This window comes from Schistocerca piceifrons, chromosome 3 (genome assembly GCF_021461385.2).
Source record: "Schistocerca piceifrons isolate TAMUIC-IGC-003096 chromosome 3, iqSchPice1.1, whole genome shotgun sequence".
Lineage (NCBI taxonomy): Eukaryota > Metazoa > Arthropoda > Insecta > Orthoptera > Acrididae > Schistocerca > Schistocerca piceifrons.
In genome coordinates, this window is record NC_060140.1 from 72304405 (window position 1) to 72332395 (window position 27991).

General features: G+C 48.3%; 1 protein-coding gene across 1 annotated transcript in view; it reads left to right on the top strand.

Moving 5' to 3' along the window:
- Positions 1–10157: 10157 nt before the first annotated feature.
- Positions 10158–27991, top strand: part of LOC124789686 (inositol hexakisphosphate kinase 3-like) — a 76210-nt gene continuing 58376 nt past the window's right edge. Inside the window, exons 1-4 of the mRNA XM_047257123.1 lie at positions 10158–10436; positions 10530–10783; positions 11040–11239; positions 11574–11749. Of these exons, the coding sequence (XP_047113079.1) occupies positions 10404–10436; positions 10530–10783; positions 11040–11239; positions 11574–11749 (663 nt within the window). The 5' untranslated portion in view covers positions 10158–10403. The remainder of the gene's footprint in view (positions 10437–10529; positions 10784–11039; positions 11240–11573; positions 11750–27991) is intronic.

A 27991-nucleotide genomic window follows, 5' to 3' on the forward strand; every position in this document is an offset into this window, starting at 1 on the left:
TGAGGTGCCGCCAGCATTTTTGCTTCAGCTGAGTAACATGAGGAACCCATGTGAGCCGGGCATCAAACACGAGTCCCAAGAAGCGGCAAGTGTCCACCACTTCAAGCAGGTGGCCGTCGAGGTAAAGTGCAGGATGAGGGTGGACCGTCCGACGCCTGCAGAAGTGCATTACTCGAGTCTTGGCAGCAGAGAACTGAAAGCCATGAGTCAGTGCCCAAGATGCTGCCTTGCGAACGGCGACTTGCAGCCTGCGTTCGGCGACTCCCGTAGTCGTGGAGCTATAAGAGATGCAGAAGTCGTCGGCATACAAAGAAGGAGACACCGACGACCCCACTGCTGCTGCCAGACCATTAATGGCCACTAAAAATAAGGAGACGCTCAACACCGAGCCCTGTGGGACCCCATTTTCCTGTATATAAGAGGAACTAGAGGTGGCACCGACTTGCACCCGGAAAGAGCGGCGCAATAAAAAGGTTTGAAGGAAAGCCGGGAGCCGACCACGAAGACCCCACCCATGCAACGTGGCGAGGATGTGATGCCTCCATGTGGTGTCATACGCCTTCCGCAGATCGAAAAATACAGCAACAAGATGCTGACGTCGGGCAAAAGCCGTACGGACAGCAGATTCCAGCCGCACCAAATTGTCCACTGCAGACCGGCCCCGACGGAAGCCACCCTGGGATGGAGCGAGGAGACCGCGCGACTCAAGGACCCAACACAAACGCCGCCCCACCATACGTTCGAGCAATTTGCACAAAACGTTGGTGAGGGTAATGGGACGATAGCTGTCCACCGCCAGTGGGTCCGCACCGGGTTTCAAGATGGGGACAATAACGCCCTCCCGCCATTGCGACGGGAACACGCCTTCGCTCCAAATGCGATTAAATATCGCGAGAATGTGTCTCTGGCAGTCCCTGGAGAGATGCTTCAGCATCTGCGCATGGATGCTGTCTGGGCCTGGTGCTGTATCAGGGCAATCGGCGAGGGCGGCGAGGAATTCCCTCTCGCTGAAAGGAGCATTGTATGTTTCAGAACGACGCGTGTGGAATGAGAACGGCGTCCGCTCGGCTCGCTCCTTGAGAGAGCGAAAGGCGGGGGGATAGGAGGCAGTCGCAGAGCTCTGAGCAAAGTACGCGGCTAGCCGTTCAGCAAAGGCGGCAGCGTCCGTGCAGACAGCGCCGTCCAAGGAGAGCCCAGGGACACCCATAGGGGTCTGGGAGCCATAAATCCGCCGGATCCGGGACCACACGTGCGAGGACGAGACACGGGAGCCCAGGGAGGAGACGTAACTCTCCCAGCACTCCTGCTTACGCCGTGCAATAAGACGACGGGCGAAGGCACGGAGCCTCTTAAAGGCGATGAGGGTCTCCAGAGACGGGTGCCGCCTATGACGCTGGAGAGCCCGCCTACGGTCGCGAATAGCCTCAGCAATCTCTGGCGACCACCAGGGGACAGCCTTCCGCCGAGGGAGGCCAGAGGAACGGGGGATTGCAGCCTCGGCCGCCGAAATGATGGACGTGGTGAAAACACGGACCACCTCGTCAATGTCACCCTGTGGGGGAGACGCAATGGTTACAGCGGAAGTAAAAGCCGGCCAGTCAGCCCTGTGGAGAGCCCAGCGGGGCAAGCGCCCAGAAGAATGACAGTGTGGCAGTGACAAATAGATGGGAAAATGGTCACTGCCACACAGGTCAGGATGCACCCTCCAGTGGAGGGATGGGACAAGTCCAGGGCTGCAAATAGAGAGATCGATGGCCGAGAACGAGCCATGGGCCACACTGAAATGTGTGGGAGCACCGGTGTTCAAGAGGCTAAGGTCGAGCTGAGCCAACACATGCTCCACGGCCCGACCGCGATCATCGGAGACAGTCCCACCCCATAGAGGATTGTGGGCATTGAAATCGCCCAGAAGCAGCAATGGTGGCGGGAGTTGAGCCAGCAGCGCAGCCAAGACATGGCGGGGGAGCTCCCCATCCGGAGGAATGTAAACAGAGCATACAGTAATAGCCGGCGAGAGCTCAACCCTGGCAGCAACTGCCTCTAAAGGCGTCTGAAGGTGTACTGGCGAGCTACAGACAGAGTGGTGAACAAAGAGGCAAACCCCACCTGACGCTCGTTGACAGGGAGCACGGTTCTTATAGTATCCCCGATAACCGCGAAGGGCGGGGGTCCGCAGTGCAGGAAACCAAGTTTCCTGCAGAGCAATGCAGAGAACAGGGGAATCACTCAGAAGCATCCGGAGCTCTGGCAGGTGGCGGAAATAACCGCCGCAGTTCCATTGGAGAATGGAAGCAGGAAGGGACTGGGACGGCGTGAATGCGACTAAGAGGCAGACAGCGCTTCAGAGCCAACCGCCGCCACTGGGGGAGAGTCAGCTGAGCCCATAGGAGAGGCCCCCAAGGGTTCCGTGAGGGCGAGATCCGCGGCAGAGGCGAGGATCTCCACCTCATCCCCGGAGCCAGGACTATGTACAGCAGGCGGTGCTGAAACCGCCGGAACGTCCTTCTTCTTGGACACATTCCGTTCCTTCTTCTCGCGTCTGCCCTTAGGGTGAGAGGGCTGGGAGAGCTTCTCTGAAGGAGCGTCGGAGGCTGACGACGACGCAGAAGCCCTACGACCAGCAGGTGGCGGAACCTTCAGCCACTGGCTGACATCTGGCTGGGAAGGAGAAGAAACAGAGGAAGGGAGAGCCCCGAGGGACCCCTTCCGCGAGAGAGGAACCGGCGGAGGCAACGCCGCCGGAGAAGGAGGGGGAGGAATCGAGCCTCCCGGTTGTGGAGCAGATGTCACTCCCGAAGTAAGCTTGGGGGGAGCGACAGAAGAGGGTTTGCCCCCAACTGCTAAGGGGGCAAGAGAGGAAGGCTTGCCCCCAGGCACGAGGGGGGCAGACAGAGATACATGGCCCCGAGGGCCCACTGAAGGCGGCACAGATGAAGCGACAACCGTCGCCCGTGCGGGCGACGATAACGTGGCTGCAGCATAAGATGTTCGAAGGGAAGCAGGGTACAACCTTTCATATTTCTGTTTAGCCTCTCGATAAGTAAGCCGGTCCAGGGTCTTAAATTCCATGATCTTCCGCTCCTTATGAAGAACGGGGCAATCCGGCGAGCATGGAGAGTGGTGCTCCCCACAGTTAACACATACAGGCGGAGGTGCACATGGAGAATCAGGATGAGAGGGGCGTCCGCAATCTCGACGTGTAGCGCTGGATGGGCAACGGGAGGACATATGCCCAAACTTCCAGCACTGGAAGCACCGCATCGGGGGAGGCACGTATGGCTTGACGTCGCAACGGTAAACCATCACCTTGACCTTCTCGGGCAAGACATCACCCTCAAAGGCCAAGATAAAGGCACCGGTGGCCACCCTGTTTGTCTTGGGTCCTCGATGGACACGACGGACAAAATGCACACCACGTCGTTCCAAGTCGGCTCTCAGCTCGTCATCGGATTGCAACAAGAGGTCACGATGGTAAATAATCCCCTGGACCATATTTAAGCTACTGTGGGGAGTGACGGTAACAGGGACGTCACCCAGCTTATCACACAAGAGCAACGCTCGTGACTGGGCTGGGGAGGACGTCTTGAGGAGGATGGACCCATTCCTCATTTTTGACAACCCCGCCACTTCCCCAAACTTATCCTCCAGGTGTTCCACAAAAAACATAGGCTTCGTCGGAAGAAAGGAGTCACCATCAGTCCTGCTGCAGACAAGGTATTGCGGTACGTAAGGCTCCCGCTTGGCACTAGATCGGCGTCCCTCCCATGGCGCAGCCAACGAGGGGAACGTCTGAGGGTCATACTGCGCAGCATCGAAGTCGACTCTACCTCGCTTAGAGACGCTGGTGGCCGTGCGACCACCAGCTTGATGTGATTTATTGCGCTTCATTGCGCCACATCCGCCCAGATGCCACCTACTCCGAACGAGGGCTCTCCCCAAGGGCGCCACCCAGCCAAAGCAACGGGTACCTGGTCGATATCCCGTTGCCCGGAGTCCCCGTGCCCCAGACAAGATGGGCACATACTCCTTGGCTTGCATGGGGAGGAAACAGCTCAGGCATCTGTAGTGCGATCCCTGCGTGGTCAGGGGGCTACCACCAAGAGGGTACATGACGACCCCACCACAACGGACTGGCTACCGTGCTGGATTTTAGGTGTTTAAAGGGTCCACAGTTGTCGTAGGCGCTAAGAAGAAGAGTGCGCACAAGGCGAGAAGGAGACCACCCAGAAGATGTTGGGCGTAGTCCCCCCCACACGACAATAGGTAACATGCAAGATGGTGGAGCATGATGGACCAATACAAAAACACCACGTAAGGTGTCCTTCCCCAAATGGCACGCACTGACGACGGAAATTTGGAAGAAAAAAGGAGGTCAAACCCAAGAGGGGACCATCACAGAAGGCCGAAACGTTTGAGACTCCTTTTAGTCGCCTCTTACGACAGGCAGGAATACCGCGGGCCTATTCTTACCCCCGAACCCGCAGGGGGAAAGTCTTTTGTGGTTTGATAGCAAAAATATATGCTTGTAAAGTTTGAGACAAAATAGAGAAACATCAGACAGTGTCAAGAAATGTGTTGTTAAAAATAAAATAAGCTTAGAGGATTGTAAAGATTGTTTGTTTAACAATAGGGAACAGTACAGAGCTATGAATTTAAAACGAAGAATTAAGAATTAAATTTTTTCAGTTGAGGTAAATAAAAAGATGTTGAACGTATGATGATAAAAGATTTATTTTGGAAAATAGAATAGATACACTACTATATGAGCATTATGCATTATTATAAAAAGTATAAAAATAACAAAATAAAATATTAATAAAAAATTTATCTATGCAAATGGAGGCTCCACTCAAGAAGCTCAACAACACTAGCAATTCGAATTTGTTTAAAAACGTTAGTGAACTATTACTAAATGTTTTAATAACATTAGTGGTTGTGAATATATTTGGAACTAAATAATAAATTTATTTTATCAAACAGATGTTTGAAAATAATTAGTAGTTTGTATTTTCAGTTTTTTGAAGATGGTGATATTAAATTGAGATGCAAGGGAATGAAGAAACTTAAAAAATAATGGTAATGAATGTCATGACCTAGAATTTCTAGTTTGAAAAGTTTTATGAATATTTAAAAGTTTTTCAAAATCTTTTTTTAATTCACAATAATCTTGTGGGGGACAGTGATCCTCCACAACATCTGATACACCAAAACGAATAAAATCTACAATATTAGTGGTAATAATGCAGCACTGTAATCGATCTAAAAAGTTTTTTCACCTTTGCTTTAATTTTAGGTAAATCTAAATTATTTTATTTTGCATTTTATTTACATCTGTTTATCTTTTTTCTTCAAACTTGATTGTTTTGTGAAAAACATATTTTATTATAATATTTTAGGTAAATGTGAATTACTGTAATTATGCAAATTTACTGTAATTATATACATCCATTTACCTTTCTCACTATCACTCAATGTTATACTAATTTTACAATGAAATTTATATCTTGTATAATTTTTATATGAAAAAATTAAATTTTATGGTGGTAGAAGGAAATTGTAGATTCATTCTAACTTTTTAGATGCTCAATCTTCTGTCTGAAGATGATGTAGGTAGATTGAATAACTAATGAGGAGGCACTGAATCGAACTGGGGAAAAAGGAAATTTGTGGCATAAGTAACCTGTCACAAAAGTTGGTGTCCAATCACTCACAGACAAGAAAGGAATTGAAATTGGGATTAATTTAAGGAGAACACATGGGAGGATGGCCCAACTTGAAGTGTAATTTATCATACCAATACAAATATTTTTATTTAGCAACATTTATATCAACAGCCAACTAACAGTTACCAAAATTCTTGCCAAATTGATACAAATTGTTAAGTTTATAAATTAATATTGTAATGCATAAGGACATTTGTATTATACATAAAATTACAAATAGTTCTCGAAGTACATGCTACCTATGCAATGCAATGGTGGCCCAATTACAAACAGTTAACTGATTAAATAAATCTGCAGTGGTACTCTTCTTGTGTGACTAGCGTCACAAGTGTGGGCGAATCCCACAATAGGACTTGAATATAAGTTCAACAAACGTCAAATAAGAGGCATTAAAATGCATCCACCCACTCTGTAAAATTAAACTCCAGGCCTACTCCAAGGCAAGAAATTAGATTCAAGTACAATGTTGGTATCCAAAGTCCATTAGCCACTTCACCACTAGGAGGTATACAGTCAAGTGAAATTTTGCTTTTACTAACAGAGCTAGGAAGCATAAGGCAAATGGCGACACTTTGGTATCATAAGACAATGTTATTCTGCTCCCATAGAGACAAGATAAGGCCAAGCTGGCCGAAAGCTACCCTCCTGTAAAAACCGAAGCAAACAGTAATACTTCACTGATTGGGCACAAAGCTGTTACACATAAATCAAGTTAAGTATTTAAATAAAATACTGGACCCCAAAAGCACTTTTGAAATGATAATGATAATTACAATCCATATTTTTAAAAAAATAAATAAATCAAGAAACTCAGTGCTCAATTTACTCAAAGGCTTTTATCACACACCCACAAGGACTTTACATTAACAGGAACAATGAGTACATTACTTCCCCCTAAATCACTAAAGTCAAGTCTTAATCTGGCAACACCCCTACCACGGGATGATACCAAAAGAATGGCAATAAACTACTCAACTTGAGGCAAAAACAGGTGATCTGCAGAAGCATGTGTGATTTGCCAACACATAGACCTCATGAGATGATGGGAAAGCTGCTGAAGCAGAAGGAAAACGGGTCCCTGCTCCACACCAGCAGAACAGCAACATGTCATACAAGGCTGTCAACAAATACCAAACAACAATGCAAACAAATTTGATAGACATTAACATACATAGCTATACTTAAACAGGCAATTAAAGATGATCTTCAAGGAAACCTACAATTAAAACTTCAGTACAGAAACGGTCCATTCATAAACGTTGCAAGTTAACCTTCCTAGCAATAAGAAGAGTCAATGTACAAAGTCATTTAAAAGAATAATCGCATAATAATTCAAAAAAGATTAAATAAGTCAAGGCATATCTTTACTGGGGCCTCTTTGGGACTAATAGACACTGTAATTTGGATACACACCAAATGGCAGATGACCAATTAAAATATACACCTATAACCCGAAGTGTTCCTCAACATAGAGTAAGAGAGCGTGCAAATACAAGCATATGCATGCACATGACCCCACATGTGCGTGCCTTTAGGCTGATCACACAGAACTTTAGTTTCAGGTCAAAACCAGTAACTCGCCCTGGGAAGGGCCATAAGGTCTACCACAAACAGAAATTACAAGCAGTAGTATCAAATACTCGATGATAAGAAACAATGATTTCAAGTAATAGATTAACATTGCAAAATACTGGCTTGGTGCTTACAGAACCCTCCAGATCGATACACACAGCCCCAAAACAGGTCACTGAAAGGTATAAAGGAACAAGATTCTTGTCCATATCACACCCAGGCAGAATCAACCATCTTTGAGTAGAGTACTTACTGAACAGTATTCATTGACAACCTCAAATAAATGCCAAGGAGGCCAATAGCTTCGGGACTCCAGGTAGGCACAGGATAGTACTGCCCAACTGCTCGTAGCTGCTAACAAGTTGTACTGTACAACTCAGCGTATTTAGCACACCACAGTTAACTGATGCACTTCACAGCCAGGTTGCACACAACGAGAGCCGCTCCTTCCTCGCTAACCTCACCAGTATCAACGGTCAACACTGCAGGAAAACGTGGGCCTCCATGGTCCAACGGTCAATGGTTTCAACTCGCTGCAGTCGCCAGGACGCCGTGTACTTAGGTACACCCGTCCAGCTCCGTGCCACAAAAATCCCTGCCTACCACACAGTCCCAGAAAGAACATAGAACCAAGAAAAGGTAATACGACTAGAGCCAGAATCGATGGAATGTACGCACAAATGGCGCCAGTAGGATCACGCGCTCACCCTCACAGAAGCTGCCACTGCTCAAAATGCTTTACTCCATTTTCAAATGTTCCTTTACAAAAGGAAAATCCAGAGTTACCCCAATTTAATGCTTCTACCACTGAAAAGGTGAGCGAATTAAGTGTTATTGTCAGTGGTGTAGAGAAATATCTGAAATCGTTAAAATCGAACAAAACTCCGGGGACCGATGAAACTCTATACTGAATTTGTGGGCGAGTTAGCCCCTTTTCTAACTATAATCTATCATAGATCTCTCAAACAAAGAACTGTGTCCAGTAGTTGGAAGGAAGCACAGCTCACAACTGTTTACAAGAAATTTGGTAGAAATGATCCACAAAACTACTGTGCAGTGTCCTTGACGTCGATTTGCTGTAGAATCTTAGAACATTTTCTGAGCTCAAGCATAATGAGATCTCGAACAGAATGATTCACTCCATGGAAACCAGCATGGATTCCGAAAAGAATCGATCGCACGAAATCCAACTCGCACTTTCCTCGCGTGACATACTGAAAACTTTGGATCAAGGCAGTCAGGTAGATGTATTATTTCTTGGTTTCCGAAAATCATTTGATTCAGTACTAAATCTACGTTTCTTGTCAAAAGTATATTATATGGGGTATCAAATGAAATTTGTGTCTGGAGGATCTTTCTCTTACATGGAAAGTTGTCAACAGGTGCAGAATTAGCTTCAGGTGTGCTCCAAGGAAGTGTTAGTGTTGTATTTTAATGCCCTTGTAGACAATATTAATAGCAACCTCAGGTTTTTTGCAGATGATACAGATTTCTGTAATGAATTATAGTCTGAAAGGAACTGCATAAATATTCGGTCAGATCTTGACAAGGTTTCAAAATCGTGCAAAGATTGGCAGCTTGCTTTAAATACTCATAAATGTAAAATTTTGCATTTCACAAAACGAAAAAAAACTTAATATCCTATGACTATAATATCGATGAGTCACAGTTGGAACCGGCCAGTTCATACCGTTACCTGAGTGTTTTGTAGAGATATGAAATGGAATGACCAGACATGCTCAGTCATGGGTAAAGCAGGTGATATACTTCTGTTTATTTGCAGAACATTGGGGAAGCGCAATCAGTAACTAGTACTCGCAGGGGATATTGAAAGTACATAAAGAAACGCAGCACGAATGGTCACAGGTATGTTTGACCTGTTAGACAGTGTCACAGAGATGCCGAAGAAATCTAATTGGCAGACGTTTGAACACTTTGTAAACTACCCCAAGAGAGTGTACTTACAAAATTTCAAGAAACGGCTTTAAATAATGACTCTGTAAATATATTACAATCCTCTATGTATCGCTCACGAAGAGTTCGAGAAGACAAAATTAGATTACATGCAGCACACACAGAGGCATTATGCATTCTTCACGCGCCCCATTAATTGAATGGAAAGGGAAGAAAGCCTTATAATTAATAAAATAGTCGTACCCTCTGCCATGCACTTCACGGTGGTTTGCAGAGTTCAAATGTAGATGCGGATGTAGACAACGAGCAGCAACCGATTGATACAACATATCGTGAGGGACCATGGAATCGTCTATTTGGTAATAGAGCGAAATGGCTGTGTGTGTGTGTGTGTGTGTTTATGGGGGGTGGGGGTAAAAATTGTAGCGGGAGAGTAAGAAATGAATACAGTAAGCAGATTCAAACAGATATAGATTGCAGTTCTTATTCGGATGTGATGAGGCTTTAAAAGGTTAGAGAAGCTTCAAGTGCTGCCTCAAGCCAGCCTTCGAACTGAAGACCACTATAATAATAACTTCAGCACTGCGGAATTTACATATGTGAGACACCTATAGAAATCTGTATCTGATTACCTCGTTGTCGACGAGATGTTAAGCCGTACTCTTCCTTTTTCTAATTAAACTATCGTTTTAGATATCAGATAAACACAACTTCAAGTGAACATAACGAAATTAAACTGATGGTGAGGTAAAAGGGATATTTAATGAGTAATTAAGAAGTACATCATTTTTCTTATTTCCATAAATTAAAACTGGGAGAAAAATCGCAGAGATTTTTGAAAGCAAATATGTTGTTTGAGTTCGTAGTGCATCCAGAGTGTGTAGTAATTGAAGTTTGTCAGATATATCGCTGTGGTGGAAGTTGTCTGCTGTGTTTTACAACGTCGTGTAAACACTTTAAATTCGGCCCGAAACGGTGTTGTTATAAAAATAATAGTCTTAAAGGAAACAGAGACAGAAGTATCGACATTGCGCGCGTAGTTTTCTGAGATGCAGCGCGTATGTACGTGAATTATTGATTTTTTAGTGTCTGATATTTCTCCGAAATTCGTCTGCTACGAACGTCAGGTCCACCCATTCAAAGGAAAATAAATACTTTAGCAGGCATAGAAACACATGCCTCAACAAATAGCTGATGGATGAAGCTGGAAGTAAGTTGGCTATTAAAGTAAGTGCACTATTTTTCAATGGAAGCTATTTTGCGACTACTTGACAGTACCGTTAATTAGAAGGACGGTAATGTATTTTTATTGTTTCCCAGTTAGAGCCATTTATTCATCAAGTAGGAGGACATTCATCTATGCTCTGCTTAGACGAGTACACGGTTTGCAAGCCTTTAGTGAAAAGAGAGCTAGAGTTTTACGAAACGCTTCCAGATGCCATTCGAAAATTCACTCCAAAATTTTACGGAACGCTACAAGTGAAACCTGTACCCGAAGAAGATGGATACATATCGCTCATTGCCATTCCTACGGACTCCTATTCTCCGAAGCAAAATCAACGCAGCACACAAAGGTAAATCTAAGTAGTTACTGAGATTCCTGTCGGGGAGTACTTTTTTGAGCAGATTTTGCGCGCTTTTGTAGCAGACACTTACCAAGAATGTTTCCTGACAGAAATTCAAATGAGAATTATATGATGGCTGAAGGAGATTGCTGCCCATTTAGAGACCTGTGAGGCAACATTCATAGTAAGCGTTTGGATGTCTCGTACTGTTCAATACTCAACTTCAGTAGAGAAGATTGGTAACACGAACTCGTCTTGTTTTTAGAAAAATCCGTATTCGTCGAACAGGTAGTATTGAAACAGAAGGCGACAACAATGAATTATTTGAAGAAGATTCCATAAGAAATGAAAATCAAATGGATATCCCAAAATCTGGAGTGCCTGTCAATCCGTGGGTACTTCAGTGTTATGAACGTCAGTTACAGAAGATGATTTCTACTATTAAAGTTGGTGAACAGGAACCAAGTATCCTTTTCAAAAAGAGGGTCACCGTTTGTGCAGTGTATGTATGAGTCAGGCCAAGTCCTGATAATGTAGAGATTTCTCATCGCCGTAAATATGTGTCCATTGTTCAAACTATTTAGCTACTTAGGCTATAAGTATTTTAGGTAGGCCTATGTAAAGGGACAGCTGTTTAAAGCGATTATTTTTATTTATTTGAAAGTAAGAGTTTCTTTGTGAATGTTACTGATAAGTGAGTTGTGGAAGAGGAGACAATATGCAAGCATGAAATAATTAAATAGTACTAAAATTGTCAATGTACAGAGTGGAAGAAAATATCTACTTAACAAATAATCAGATTTTATTTTACTCGAAAATTTGGCATCAAGGTTTACCTACCCTTGTATTCTTGATCTGAAAATGGGCACACGCCAATATGGAGATACTGCAAGTTTGCCAAAGAAACAAAGTAAAATGTTCAAAGTTGTTAGCACAACATCTGGAAAACTTGGTGTTCGTATCGGAGGAATGCAGGTCAGTATAGTCTCTTATTAGTTGTTTCTTCTTCTTCTTATTATTATTTTGTCACTTTGTTTCTGTGTACCATGACTTATTCTACATTACATGGTATTTTGGTATTTATTTAGCTTATTTATTTTTTTATTTATACATCCAAGGACCATTTCATAGTGGTGTAGGAATTGTCATGGCTGTACAGTGAAAGTATATAGCTCAAACTATACCCATATGGAAAATAAAAGTACAGAACACGTAGAGTGGATGGAATGAATGAAGGGAGATGTTTAAATTCCCTGGGAAACTTTGTGATAAATTACACAATGTTTGGTCCACTCCACATGTTCGTCCTTATTTTCTGTTACTTGATAGTATACAGCCATTCACAACTGCCTTGTTTTACTTGCTTCTTTGAAAGGGCTTCATCATACTCTTACTCAACTTCTCCAGCTGAGAGCATTGGACAGCCCCAGCGATGATAAGACAGATGCTGTACAATGAAATTACTGTCCCCCCCCCCCGCTGAGTTTTGACTACTAAAGTAATGCTGCTCAGCATGGTGTGATGAACTGCATAACGTCCCACATCTCTCCTCTCACCCTTCAACTCCATGCTGCTAGCATCTTATCAAACAATGGAATTGCTGGGTAGGAATATCAACAATGTAGGAAAAGATAGATTGCTACTTACCATAAAGAAGACATGTCAAGTTGCAGACGAGCACGAGTGTCTTTTAATTGGCCTTTCTGCAACTTGACGTGTCTTCTTTATGGTAAGTAGCAATCTATCTTTTCCTACATCGTTGCTTTTTCTACTAACATCTTACAATTGCATCAGTTGGGACTGTTATTTCAACAAATTCTTACATACAGCAGCTCTCAGTCTAGCCCATCTAGGTGTCACCCTTGTTCCTATCTCTTATCCAATTCTTACCCTCCCTCCCCCCCCTCCCCCCCCCCCCCCCCACACACAAAAACAAACAACAAACAAAAAAAATCTCCCACCATCCATACTGCAATAGATCTATACTACTTCATCTTACAGTAATTGTATTTCAGACTGGCTTCGCATGTTTCGCTTTTCCTTACATTATCCTTTTCAGTGTGTGCAGCCTGTTTTTTCCCACAACCATTACTGTGTTGGATCTACCCTCATCCACAATTTCTTCCCTGTGTTTTTGCATTTATACCAGTTACTGTTCTTGCATATATATTTCAGAATTGTCAGTGTTCATTATGTAGCTATCCACCTCCTCCCCTGTTTCCTCCTGTTGGTGTTCACACAGTCATGCCAGTGTCTTCAAATGGAAAGGCCTGATATGATGCAATAAAATGCAGTCCCAACGCATTCCCTTCCCTGGCCCCGCCGTAGGAGGAACATAGGGCTACTACTCGCCCCAGTACCTAGTCTTACCATGACCAACAGGGACGCCTTTTTGACCAAAGAGCCTTTATTTTTTTGTCAAACACATTGAAGACAAATACAGGGAAGTTGCAGTCATCTCTAAGATAAGAGTGTTTCCCTCCAGATTAAAATGTCATCTCCTTCCCAGTCATGGGTACTGCTATCTTGTGAAAAGTTGGGTGACATTCCTGTGGCTGTCACTCTCCACAAGAGTCTCAAATTGGCCCAGGGCATCATTTGTCAATGTGATCTTCTTTTGAAATCTGAAAATGAGCTGTGAGTGACAGGATGTGCATTTCATCTGTCATGTCCATAGGGAACGGAGGGAAAACAGAATTGTTACTGGACATTCATTTTGGCTTTTGAGGGTGATACATTGCCTGAGAAGGTCAGGGTGATGGTTTATGGGTGTGACGTAAAACTCTATGTTCCTTGTCCTATGGGGTGCTTAAAGTGTATGTAGTACCCTCTTGTTGTCCTGCTATCCCTGTCTGCAGAGATTGTGGACATTTCTTGCACCTGTACCCCCACCTATGTAAACTGCGGCAACCTCCATTCTTACTGATCACCAGATTGTTCCATTTTTAAGTGTGAGAAGAAAATCCAGGAGTATGAGGCCCTGGGAAAGCTCAAACATCAAGAGGCCAGGAAAAAGTATGAGCATCTTTACTCCATAGAAATCACACAATCTTATGCTACAGCTGCAATCTCTGTCAATGATGCCTTCCTCTGTTGAGCCCCCTACAGTGGCCCTCAGAGCTGCCCACTGATACCTGCCCCCCTAGGCAGTTAGGGGTCCTTGTGATGCTTCCGCCACACCTGCTTTGGGACATTGGCTCCCCCTCTGCTGGGCACACCAGTCCCCATCCCCGAGCTGGAGGCCCGTCATCCTCCTCTGCCTTCTCTAGCAAGGAGGTGGTCTCTTGGAACATGGTTCCTGCTGGTCCACAACCATATGCCAGCTGGTGGCTGAAGGAACCACAGGCTACTGGCTGTCAGACTTCTTTCTTCCTCTGTCCCTGAAACCAATTCAGGGAGAAGAACAAGGACAAAAAGAAGTCCTCTAAGATGAAGGAAACTCTGATGGCCCCCACACCACTGGACTCTGCATGTACTCCTGCACACGAGGTGGAGATCCCGGTGACCCTTGAGGTACCAGATCTCCCCAGGCAATGTACCGCAGAATGTATATCGGTGGATCCCCTTACATCTCGGCAGCACATGTCCCTAGGTGATAACCACCCCTCCCTTCCCCCCTCCTGTCGTGTCGATTCATGCCCCCACAGTATTCAGAGAGTCTGATCCTCCAGTGGAATTACAGTGGGTTTTTCCACTGTGTGGCTGAGCTGCAGCAGCCTTTAAACACTTACCCTGCATTCTGTATTGCCATCCAGGAAATGTGGTTTCCAGCAACTTGGACCCCTGTCTTTGTGGCTACTGAGGTTATTTTAAGAATTGCACCAACTATGAAAGGGTATTGGTTGGAGTTTGTACATATGTGCTTGACTCTATATATAGTGACCTTGTACCTCTTGATACACTGTTGGAGGCAGTAGCTGTTCAGGTAAGAGCACCTCAGGATTTTACCATTTGTGATGTTTATCTCCCTCTTGATGATGTCATGTCCCAGCTCCCCCCACCTTTCCTAGTCTCGGGTGACTTAAATGCCCATAACCCTTTGGGGGATGGAACAGTGATCACTGGCAGAGGTAAAGACATTGAAACTTTACTGGCACACCTCCTGCAGGCCCAGGGTTAGAATAGGCCGGAGGGTATTCCTGCCTGTCATAAGAGGTGACTAAAAGGAGTCTCACACCTTTCAGCCTTTATGTGATGGTCCCCTGTAGGGTTTGACCTCCAATTATCAAAATTTTCCTGAAGAGCAAGCCAACTGGGGAAGGGCTAGGTGCCTAGTGTCAATCGTGCATTGAGATTTTTAGCCCACTTTCTCATTGTGGCATTGCAGTCCCACTCATCCTCCATCACACCTTCCTGGGTGTGTTTTCCTCCACCCACTATGGAGTGTCGTTTTCTGCACCATGGAATTCGCTGCATATGCAGCATCATAACCAGTCCGTTGTGGTGGGGCTGCCATGTACCCTGTTGGTTGCAGCCCCCTGGTCACACATGGATTGCCCCCCTGCGGGTCCGGGGTAAGAATAGGCTCGAGGTATTCCTGCCTGTCGTAAGAGGCGACTAAAAGGAGTTTCCACCTTTTTGGCCTTTCATGTGATGGTCCCCCTTGGGGTTTGACCTCCATTTTTCAAAATTCTACAGAAGTACGAGCCTTTTGGGGAAGGACGCCTTACATGGTGTACCACTGGTCCTCAGTGCACTAAGTCCTTAGCACTCAGCATTGTACCAGCGCTGTAACCATACCCACTATTCCTGAAATTGGGCCTAAACGCATGATGGGTTGTACAAGTTACGCCCATAGTGCGTCCCCATTTGCACCTACGATCATGATGGACTTTCCATGGCACCAGAAATCCAGCACGGTAGCCAGCCCGTTGTGGTGGGGTCGTCATGTACCCTCTAGGTTGTAGCCCCCTGACAACACAGGGATCGTACTGCCGATACCTGAGCTGCACCCTCCCCACGTTGGCCAAGGAGTAGATGCCCGTCTCCTTGGGGCATCAGGACTCCCGGCAACGTTTATCCTGCCAGGTGGCCCTTGCTGAGGCTGGGTGGTGCCCGTGGGTAGAGCCCCTGGTCGGAGTGGGTGCTATCGGGGCGGACGTTTCGCAGATGAAACGTCAACACGAATCGGTCGCTCTGCGGCCGAGTCTTTCAAACGAAAAGGTACTGTCTCTAGTTCTGGTTCTCCTGCCCTTTCCTCCTTGGCCACTCCCTGGGAGGAGGGACAGGCCCGCCGGCTTGGGGCGAAGTACTTCCCCCGCTATTTGGTCTGTTCTCGAACCGATGGGGGGACGTTCGCCACCTCCAAGCCCATGTTCTTTGTTCAGCACATTGAGGACATCTTCGGGGAAATCGAGGCTCTCAGTAAGATGCGTTCGGGGTCCGTTCTTATAAAGACCACCTCCGCCACACAGTCGGCGGCGCTCCAGGCGTGCGACCGCCTAGGGGACATCCCAGTGTCCATTGTCCCGCATCTGGCACTAAATAGGACGCAGGGGGTTATTTTTCATCGGGAACTCCTGCTGCAATCTGATGAGGAGCTCAGGGCCAACCTGGAGCGCCGAGGCGTGCATTTCGTCCGGCGAGTCCAGCGCGGCCCCAGAGACCGTCGCATCGACACCGGGGCCTTTATCCTCGCCTTCGAGGGGGACGTTCTCCTGGAGAAGGTAAAGGTGATGTGCTACTGGTGCGACGTGCGACCTTATGTCCTGCCTCCTATGCGCTGTTTTCGGTGTTTGTGGTTTGGGCACATGTTGTCATGGTGTGAGGCTGAGCCCCTTTGTGGCGATTGTGGACGTCCTCTTCGTGAGGAACATACATGCACCCCACCACCTCGGTGCGTTAATTGTCCTGGCATCCACTCGCCTAGATCCTCAGACTGCCCCGCATATCAGGAGGAGAAAAAGATACAAGAACTCAAAACTTTGGATCGTCTCTCTTATTCTGAGGCCAGGAAGAAGTATGACCGCCTCCATCCCGTGCCGTTGACCACTTCGTTTGCCTCAGTTGTGTCCCCTCCTTCCGCGGTATCCTCACCCCTATCCTGTCCCCCCTCCACCTCCTCCCCCCATCCGGGGTCTCTGCCTCCACCTCCCAAATACCTCCCTTCCAAATCCTCCTCCCCCGTGGCCCCCGCCCCCTCTGCCCCAGGGGCCACCCTTCCTCCTCCCCCCCCCCCTCCCCGCCGCCTGAGAAGCGATCCTCTTCTCAGGCGTCCATCGGGGCAACGTTCCGGACCCCAGCTTCCGAGGTCCGGCGTTCCAAAACGGACCCCGCGCCTGAGGACCTTCTTCGGGTCCAGCCCACCACCCCTGTGCCTCCTCGGACTTCCAAGAAGGCCCCCAAGAAGAAGTCTCTATCCCCCTCTCCACCCCGGCGCGTTTCGTCTGACGCTCCATCCGTGAGTCGCTGCTCCCGGCCGTCCTCAGTTTCGCCGGGACGCTCTGCTGCCAGGCGCTCAGCTGGCCTCTCGTCGGCAAATGATGCTGCCCCTCCTACACCACCAGGACAGCGGCCGCAGCTGGCGACGACTCGGTGGAACAGGATCCACCTCCCGCCGGTTGTAGCGTTGTTCCCTCAAAACCTGGCTCTCCGCGGCCGTTGAGGTGACCAGCTCTTCCCCCGTCTCGTTCCCCCTCTTTTCTGACTAGCGATGGCCTTGTTACATTGGAACATAAGAGGTATTCGATCTAATCGGGAGGAATTACAACTGCTCCTCCACCTGCACTGTCCGCTCGTCCTTGGTCTCCAGGAAACCAAGTTGCGCCCGACTGACCGTATTGCCTTTACCCACTATACCTTGGAGTGGTATGACCTCACCCCTGTGGACGGTATCCCAGCTCATGGTGGGGTCATGTTGCTCGTTCGGGACGATGTCTGTTACCATCCCATCCCATTGACCACCCCACTCCAAGCAATAGCGGTCCGTATTACTCTTTCTGCTTTTACTTTTTCAGTTTGTACCATCTACACTCCATCGTCATCCGCTGTTAGTCGGGCCGACATGATGCACCTGATTGTTCAGCTTCCCCCGCCATTTTTATTGTTTGGCGACTTCAATGCCCATCATCCCCTTTGGGGCTCTCCTGCATCCTGTCAAAGAGGCTCACTCTTGGCAGATGTCTTCAACCATCTCAATCTTGTCTGCCTCAATACTGGCGCCCCGACTTTCCTCTCGGACTCTACTCATACCTACTCCCACTTGGACCTCTCGATCTGTTCTACCACTCTTGCCCGTCAGTTCGAGTGGTATGTCCTATCTGACACCTATTCGGGCGACCACTTCCCCTGTGTCGTTCATCTCCTGCACCACACCCCATCCCCACGTCCTTCGAGCTGGAACATACCGAAAGCTGACTGGGAACTTTACTCCTCCCTGGCGACCTTTCCGCACCACGATTTTCTCAGTTGTGACAGTCAGGTCGAATACCTCACGGCTGTTATCATCAATGCTGCCGAACGTTCCATTCCTCGTACTACCTCTTCTCCACGTCGCGTTTCCGTCCCCTGGTGGAATGAGGCTTGTAGAGACACTATCCGTGCTCGACGGCGTGCTTTACACACCTTTCGCCGCCATCCTACGTTGGCGAATTGTATTGGATACAAACGGCTCCGAGCGTAATGCCGTAGAGTCATCAAAGACAGCAAAAAAGCTTGTTGTGCCTCTTTCACCAGCTCCTTTAACAGTTTTACTCCCTCTTCTGTCGTATGGGGTGGCCTGCGCCGGCTGTCGGGCATTAAGGCCCGCTCCTCGGTACCTGGCCTGACCTCAGGTAATGAGGTCCTCGTTGATCCTGTGGCTGTCTCCAACACCTTCGGCCGATTTTTTGTGGAGGTTTCAAGCTCCGCCCATTACCACCCTGCCTTCCTTCCCAGGAAAGTGAGCGACCTTCCTTCCAATCGCTGAATCTGGAAACTTATAATGCCCCCTTTACTATGCGGGAGCTCGAACGTGCGCTTGCACTGTCCTGGTCCTCTGCTCCGGGGCCAGATGCCATTCACGTTCAGATGCTGGCACACCTTTCTCCGGCGGGCAAAAGCTTCCTTCTTCGTACCCACAATCGCGTCTGGACCGAAGGTCAGGTCCCCATGTGTTGGCGTGACGCCGTCGTTGTTCCTATACCCAAACCCGGGAAGGATAGACACCTTCCTTCTAGTTACCGCCCCATTTCTCTTACAAGCTGTGTCTGTAAGGTGATGGAGCGCATGGTTCATGCTCGGTTAGTTTGGATTCTTGAATCTCGACGGCTACTTACCAATGTCCAATGCGGCTTTCGTCGCCGCCGCTCCGCTGTTGACCACCTTGTGACCTTGTCAACATTCATCATGAACAACTTTTTGCGAAGGCGCCAAACGGTAGCCGTGTTCTTCGATTTGGTGAAGGCTTATGATACCTGTTGGAGAGGAGGTATCCTCTGCATTATGCACAGGTGGGGCCTACACGGTCGCCTGCCCCTTTTTATTGATTCCTTTTTAACGGATCGAAAGTTTAGGGTACGTGTGGGTTCCGTATTGTCCTCCATCTTCCTCCAGGAGAACGGAGTGCCTCAGGGCTCCGTCTTGAGCGTAGCCCGTTTTGCCATCGCGATCAATCCAATTATGGATTGCATTCCACCTAATGTCTCAGGCTCTCTCTTTGTCGATAACTTTGCGATCTACTGCAGTGCCCAGAGAACATGCCTCCTGGAGCGCTGCCTTCAGCGTTGTCTAGACAGCCTATACTCATGGAGCGTGGCAAATGGCTTCCGATTCTCTGAAGAGAAGACGGTTTGTATCAACTTTTGGCGAAATAAAGCGTTCCTTCCGCCATCCTTACATCTCGGTCCCGTTGTTCTCCCATTTGTGGAAACAACTAAGTTTCTAGGGCTCACATTGGACAGGAAACTTTGTTGGTCTCCACACGTCTCTTATTTGGCGGCCCGTTGTACACGTTCCCTTAATGTCCTCAGAGTTCTTAGTGGTTCATCTTGGGGAGCGGTTCACACTGTCCTGCTTCGCTTGCATCGGTCCATAGTCCGATCGAAGCTGGATTATGGGAGCTTCGTCTACTCGTCTGCTCGGCCATCCCTCTTACGCCGTCTCAACTCCATCCACCATCGGGGGTTACGTCTTGCGACCGGAGCCTTCTGCACTAGTCCTGTCGAGAGTCTTTATGCTGAAGCTGCCGAATTACCATTGACCTACTGGCACGACCTACTGCTGTGTCGGTATGCCTGCCGGCTGTTGTCTATGCCCGACCACCCCTCTTACCAGTCCTTCTTCGCCGATTCTCTCGACCGTCAGTACGGGTTGTATGTGTCTGCCCTGCTGCCCCCCGGAGTCCGCTTCCGTCGCCTGCTTCGACAATTGGATTTTGCCGTCCCTACCACCTTCAGAGAGGGTGAGAGCCCAACACCACCTTGGCTCCAGGCTCCGGTTCATATTTATCTCGACCTCAGCTCACTCCCGAAGGAGGGTACTCCGGCTGCAGTGTATTGCTCATGGTTTGTCGAACTTCGTGCTCGACTTGCCGGTCACACCTTTATTTACAGCAATGGCTCCAAAACTGATGATGGTGTCGGCTGTGCCTTTGTCGTCGGGGCCACCACCTTTAAATACCGGCTCCTCGACCAATGTTCCAGCTTTACGGCCGAGCTTTCTGCTCTCCATCAAGCCGTTCAGTATGCCCGCCGCCACCGCCATTCATCGTTTGTACTCTGCTCTGTCTCACTCAGTGCTCTTCAGAGCCTTGGAGCTCCCTATCCGGTCCATCCCTTGGTTCAACGGATACAGCAGTCCCTCCATTCTTTCGCTGATAATGGTTCTCCTGTCGGATTTCTGTGGGTTCCCGGACATGTTGGAGTGCCTGGGAATGAGGCTGCGTATGCTGCAGCCAAGGCTGCAGTCCTCCTGCCTCGGCCAGCCTCCCATTGTGTCCCGTCATCTGACATTCGTGGGGATGTTTGTAAGAGGCTTGTGTCGTTGTGGTGGGATGCTTGGTCATCCCTCCAAGGAAACAAGCTCCGGGCGGTAAAACCGCTCCCAACTGCTTGGACAACCTCCTCCCGACCATCTCGGCGAGAGGAGGTCCTTCTGACCAGGTTGCGGATTGGGCATTGCTGGTTTAGCCACCACTACCTGCTCTCCGGTGACCCAGCCCCGCAGTGCCCTTGTGGTCAGGCATTAACAGTGCGCCATGTTTTATTGTCGTGTCCCCACTTTAGTCAATCTCGTGTTGTCCTGTCCCTGCCATCTACTTTACCGGATATTTTAGCTGATGACGCTCGAGCAGCTGCTCATGTTCTGCGTTTTATAACTTTGACTGGCTTGTCCAAAGACATCTAACCTTTTTACTTATTTTATCTACATCTTTGTTAGGTCTTTCTGGTGTCCCCCCCCCCTCCCCTTGAGTTTTACTAGATTCCATGTGCTCTAACAACAGTGACTGGGCGCTAATGACCTCAGTAGTTGAGTGCCCTTAAACCCCACAAAAAAAAAAAAAAAAAACCAACAACAACACATGGATTGCTCTGCTCATGCCTGTGCCGTTAACTCCTCATGTATCCCAAGGTCTAGATGCCTGTTACCCAGGGGCATTGGGACTCCTGGCAGTGGCCATCCTGTCAGGTGGCTTTTGCTACGGCTGGATGGTGCCCGAGGGGAGGGCCCCTGGTCGGAGTGGGTGGCATCAGGGCGGATGACACACACCACGTCCTCACTTGATGGTGATCAAACACCAGCAGTTTCTAAGTGTTCAAAGTCTCAGTACAATGCAAGGAAGTATGATCCTAAATGTTTGCCTCCCTCGCCACATCATGGGAGGAACGCCAGGCTAAGGATGACAACGAACCTTATTCGCCCCGGTACCTCATATGTATGAGAGCTGATGGTGACTCCTTTGTCTCGATGAAGCCTCAGTTTTTTTGTAGTGCATTTAGAGGACAAGTTTGGGGAGGTGGAGGGCTTGTCCAAAATGCGGTCAGGGTCAGTCTTGATAAAAACGGCATCCTCTGCCCAGTCACAGGCATTACTCGCTTGTGACAAGCTGGGGATGTTTCCATTACTATCACGCCTTATAAGAGCTTAAATATGTTCCAGGGTATTATATTCCTCAGAGACCTTCTTTTGCAGTCTGATGACAAGCTGCCCGCCAACTTAGAGTGACGAGAAGGTCAAAGTGGTGGTCTACCACATTGATGTCAAGCTATATATCCCTCCCCCAATGTGGTGCTTTAAGTGCTGGAAGTTCGGCCACATGTCTTCCCACTGTACTTCCAGCATCACTTGTCGAGATTTTGGCATCCATCCCATCCCAATACTCCATGTGCCCCACCTCCCATCTCTCTCAACTGTGGAGAGCATCATTCCCCTTCCTCACCAGACTGCAGGATTTTACAGTGAGAAAGGAAAATCATGGAGTACAAGACCCTGGGCAGACTGACGCACACTGAGGCTAAGAGAAAATTTGAACGCCTGCATCCTGTGCGTATGACATCGTCTTACGCAGCTGCTGCAACAATTCTGGCACCATCAGCTCCGCCAACCCAGGTCACCTCTCAGAGCTGGAAGACTACACCTGCCCCCTTGATGGTGGGGAGCATTTCCTTCCCTGTTGTTTCTGCACCACCTACTTCAGGAGCAACACCCCCCCCCCCCCCTCCCCCCCCTCCCCCCCCCCCCCCCCAACCATCATGGATGTCCGTCCCCACTTCTAAGCCAGAGAAGCGTAAGTCTTCTTTGGCTTCTCTCACTAGGAAGGGGTCCCTTGGGTCACTCCTTTCCCAGGTTTCTTCTAGTGGGAAGACGACACCCACCAGTGGCTGAAGAGCCCAAAAGCAGCTAGTCGTAGGGCTTTACGCTCATCCTTAATCCCAGAGACTGAGCCAGTGAAATCCTCCCAGCCAGGGAAACACAAGGAGTAGCGAGAGAAATCCAAAAAGAAAACCCCTAAGATCAAGGAAATTGTGGTGGCACCCACACCACCACTACCTACAAGATCTGCGGCTGATTATGGGGCGGAGATTTTTGTGTCCGCTGAGGACCTAGATCTCGCCAGACCCTCAGACACAATGGATATAGACTGCTCAGGCAATAAATTAGTGGCAGCAGGTGACTCTGAGGTGTAAACTGCCTCATTGAGTGTTCCATGCCTTCCCAATTCATCCTCCAGTGGCGGCCTTTCCACCGCCTGGCTGAGCTACAGCAACTGTTAAGCTTTACACCTGCTATCTGCATTGCCCTCCAGGAAACCTGGTTCCCAGCGATGCGTACCCCTGCCCTCCATGGCTATAAGGGATATTACAGGAACCATAGCAACTGTAATCGAGTGTCAGGTGGAGTTTGCGTTTATGTCCTAAACTCGGTCTGCAGTGAACATGTGCCCCGTCGAACCCTCTTGAAGCTGTGGCTGTGAGGATAAGGACAACTCAGGAAATAACTGTCTGCAATGTATATTTTCCTCCAGATGGTGCAGTACCCCGAGTGTATTAGCTGCACTGATTGATCAACTCCCTAAACCTTTTTTACTTCTGGGAGATTTTAATGCCCATAACCCCTTGTGGGGTGGTACCACGCTTACTGGCCAAGGCAGGGATGTTGAAACTTTACTGTTGCAATTCGACCTCTGCCTCTTAAATACTGTGGTCACCTCACATTTCAGTGTGGCTCATGATAGTTACTCGGCCATTGATTTATAAATTTGCAGCCCAGGACATCTCCCATCAGAGAGCACATAATGATCTGTGTGGTGGTGACCACTTCCCCGTCTTCCTATCACTGCGCACAGACACCTGCCCATATGGGCTTTGAACAAGGTGGACTGGGGAACTTTCACCTCTGCTGTCATCACTGAATCTCCCCCACATGGTAACATCGATGGTGCCCGAGGCATAAGGCAATCCCTTGGTGGTCACTGGAAGTCGCTGAAGCAATTAAGGAGTGTTGGAGAGCTCTACAGCAGCATAAGTGGCACCCTTCTCTGAAGCTCCTCATAGCCTCTAAACAGCTCCGTACCTTATCAAACAATGGAGGAAAGAGTGTTGGGAGAGATATGTCTGCACCATTGGGTGCTACATGGCAACTTCCCATATATGGGCAAAGGTACCAGGCCCCAACAGCTGTTCCCGGTGTTACCATAAATAGTGAGTTATGTACCGATGCAAACGCGATTGTTGAGCATTTTGCTCGAGTCTCTGCATCAAAGAATTACCCCCATCCTTTTGCACACTCAAATAGGGGCTGGAAGGCAACGTCTTCTCATTCACTACACACTGCAGTGAATCAGTCCTATAACGCCCCATTTACAGGTGGGAGCTCCTCAGTGCCCTTGCACATTGCCCTGACACAGCTCCTGGGCCTGATCACATCCAAAGCCAGATGATTAAACATCTCTCATCTGACTACAAGTGACATCTTCTCGTCATCTTGAACCAGATCTGGTGCAATGGCATCTTTCTATCGCAATGGCGGGAGAGCACCATCATTCCAGTGCTCAAACCTGGTAAAAACCCGCTTGATCTGGATAGCTATCAGCCTCACTAGGGTTCTTTGTAAGCTGCTGGAACGTATGGTGTGTCCGCGGTTGGGTTGGGTCCTGGTTTCACATGGCCTACTGACTCTATTTCAGGGCAGCTTCCGCCAGGGTCTCTCTACCACTGATAATCTTGTGTCCCTCGAGTCTGCCATCCAAACAGCCTTATCCAGACACCAACACCTGGTTGCTGTCTTTTTTGGCTTACATAAAGCATATGACATGACTTGGCGACATCATATCCTTGCCACGTTCTATGAGTGGGGTCCTGATTTTTATCCAAAAATTCCTGTTGCTCCATACCTTCCATGTCCAAGTTGGTGACTTCCATTGTTCCATCCATATCCCGGAGAATGGAGTCCCGCAGGGCTCTGTATTGAGTGTCTGTATTTTTAGTGGCCATTAACACTCTAGCAGAAGCTGCTGGGCCCTCCCTCTCGCCTCCTCTGTATGCAGACAACTTCTGCATTTCGTACTGCTGCTCCAGTACTGTTGCTGCTGAGCAGCGCCTCCAGGGAGCCATCCACAAGGCGCAGTCATGGGCTCTAGCCCACGGCTTCCAGTTTTCAGCTGCAAAGTCATGTGTCTTGCACTTCTGTCGGTGTATTACTGTTCATCCGGAACTCACATTTTACCTTAATGACGGTTCACTCACTGTAGTGAAGACATAACATTCCTAGGACTGGTTTTAGACGCTAGATTGACTTGGGTCACTCATCTTCGTCAGTTTAAGCAGATGTGCTGGCAGCACCTTGATGCCCTCGATTGCCTGAGCAACACCAGTTGGGGTGCAGATTGCTCTATGCTGCTGCAGTTCTACAGAGCACTTGTCCAATCCCGAATTGACTATGGGGGCGTGGTTCATGGGTCAGCAGAGCCTTCAGCATTGCATCTACTCGACCCTGTGCACCACTGTGGGGTGCGACTAGCGAAAGGAGCTTTTAGGAGGAGTCCGGTGACCAGCGTACTGGTGGAGGCTGGTGGCCCAACATTGCAGTTCAGACGTGTGCAACTGATCACCAGATACACAGCACACATTCGTAGTTCCCCTGAGCATCCAAATTTCCATCTCCTTTTCCCGCCCAGGCAGTCCATCTTCCGCATCTGAGGCCTAGGTCGGGGCTAACGATTGCAGTTTGCATGCGGCCCCTTCTCTCCTAACTGGAGTCCTTCACTTTACCACCTCTACTTGCAGTCCATTCATGTACGCCTCCATGGTGTATGCCTCAGTTGCAGCTTCGTTTGGACCTGTCACTTGGGCAAATGACTCCATTCACCCTGCAGCTCTCTGCTGTCACTTCCTCTCGATTCTTGACATCTCTCTGAAGTGGTTTACACCGACGGCTCTACGGCTGATGGTCACGTTGGCTATGCCTATGTGCATGGCGGCCATATTGAACAGCATTGCTTACCCAATAGGTGCAGTGTATTCACTGCAGAGCTGGTGGCCATTTCTCATGCACTTCAGTATCTTTGTTCATGCCCTGAGGAGTCTTTTCTTGTATGTACCGACTCCTTGAGCAGCATGAAAACTATTGACCAGTGCTACTGTAATCATCCTTTGGCAGTGTCCATCCAGGAGTCCATCTATGCCCTGGAACGATCCAGTCATTCAGTGGTGTTTGTCTGCACCCCAGTGATGTTGGAATACCAGGATATGAACTTGCTGACAGGCTGGCCAAACAGGCTACACGCAAACCACTTCTGGAGATTGGCATCCCCGCAACTGACCTGCGTTCATTATTATGCCACAAGCCATTTAGTGGACCATGAATTGCGTGGAAATCCTTGATGAGGGCATCTCGCAGGGACTCTGTGGTTCTCTGCAGGCTCCGTATTGGCCATGCATGGGTGACCCACGGCTACCTCCTGCGCCGTGAAGACCCACCTCAGTGTCAGTGCAGTGCACAGTTGACAGTGGCTCACATTATTCTGCTATGTCCTTCTTTGGCTGCCCTGTGACTTCATCTTCAGTTGCCGGACTTGTTATGATTGATTTTAGCAGACAACACCTCATTGGCTGATTTGGTTTTACGTTTCATCCATGAGGGTGGGTTTTATCATTTGATCTGAGTTTTAGCACCTGTCCTTTGTCCCTCTGTGTCATCCACCCTAGTGCTTTTAGGGCGAAGTTTTTAATGTGTTGCAGGGTGACTGGCTTTTCCTTTTTATTTTCGTGGTCAGCCAGTCACTGTAATCTGATTTCTTGCTTTACTCTCTTCTAACTGTTTCTTGCATCTCTCTGTTGTTCTCTTGTCCTCTTTTGTTCCTTTTAGTGTTCGTTGCCTTTCCTTCATTCTTGTTGTCTTTCCTTTCTTTCCATTTTGTGTTATACATCTCTTCTATTTTATTCTCACACTAGTGACATTGTTTTATTAAGGAAAAACGACTGATGACCTCGTAGTTTGGTCCCGTTCCCCCTCTTTTAAATCAACCAACCCACCCTTGCACATTGTCCTGACACAGCTTCTGGGCCAGATCGGATCCACAGTCAGATGATTCAACACCTCTCATCTGACTACAAGCGACATCTCCTCATTATCTTCAACTGGATGTGGTGCGATGGTGTCTTATGAAAAGCGTATGACATGACCTGGCGACATCATATCCTTACCACATTATACGAGTGGGGTCTCAGAGGCCCCCTCCCGATTTTTATCCAAAATTTCCTGTCACTTTGTAGTTTCAATGTCCAATTTGGTGCCTCCCACAGTTGGACCCCCGCCCCCCCCCCCCCCCCCCCGCCCCCCATATACAAGAGAATGGGGTCACAGTCCCGCAGGGCTCTGTATTGAGTGTGTCTGCATTTGTAGTGGCCATTAATGGTCTAGCAGCAGCTGTAGGATCATTCGTCTCACCTTCTCTGTATGCAGACGACTTCTGTATTTCGTATTGCTCCACCAGCACTGGTGTTGCTGAGCGGCGCCAACAGGGAGCCATCCACAAGGTGCAGTCATGGGCTCTAGCCCACAGTTTCCTGTTTTTGGCTGCAAAGTCATGTGTTATGCACTTCTGTCAGTTACGTACCATTCATCCGGAACCAGAACTTTACCTTAATGATGATCCACTCACTGTAATGGAGACATATCGATTCTTAGGACTGGTTTTAGACACCTGATTGACTTTGCTTCTTCACCTTCATCAGCTTAAGCAGAAGTAGTGCTGGCAGCACCTCAATGCCCTCTGCTGCCTGAGCAACACCAACTGGGGTGCAGATCGCTCTACGCTGCTGCAGCTCTACAGAGCCCTCATCCAATCCCGAACTGACTACAGGAGTCTGGTTTATGAGTCAGCAGTGCCCTCAGCATTGCGTTTACTTGACCCAGTGCACCACTGTGTTGTTCTCCTAGCGACAGGAGCTTTTAAAATGAGTCCGGTGACCAGTGTCCTAGTGGAGGCCTGAGTCCCTCCATTGCAGGTTGGCATGCACAACTGCTGGCCAGTTACATTGCACACATTCATAGTTCTCCTACACATCCAAATCACTGTCTCTTTCTCCCACCCAGAGTGGTTCATCTCCTGAATTGGCAGCCCAGGTCAGGGCTTCCAATTGCAGTTCATGTCAGATCCCTGGAGTCCTTGCCTTTACCACCTATACTTGATGTCCATTCACGTACACCTCCATGGTGTACACCTAGGCCACAGCTTCACCTGGGCCTTTCACATAGCCCTAAGGTCTCAGTTAACCCCGTGGCTCTTCGCTGCTCCTT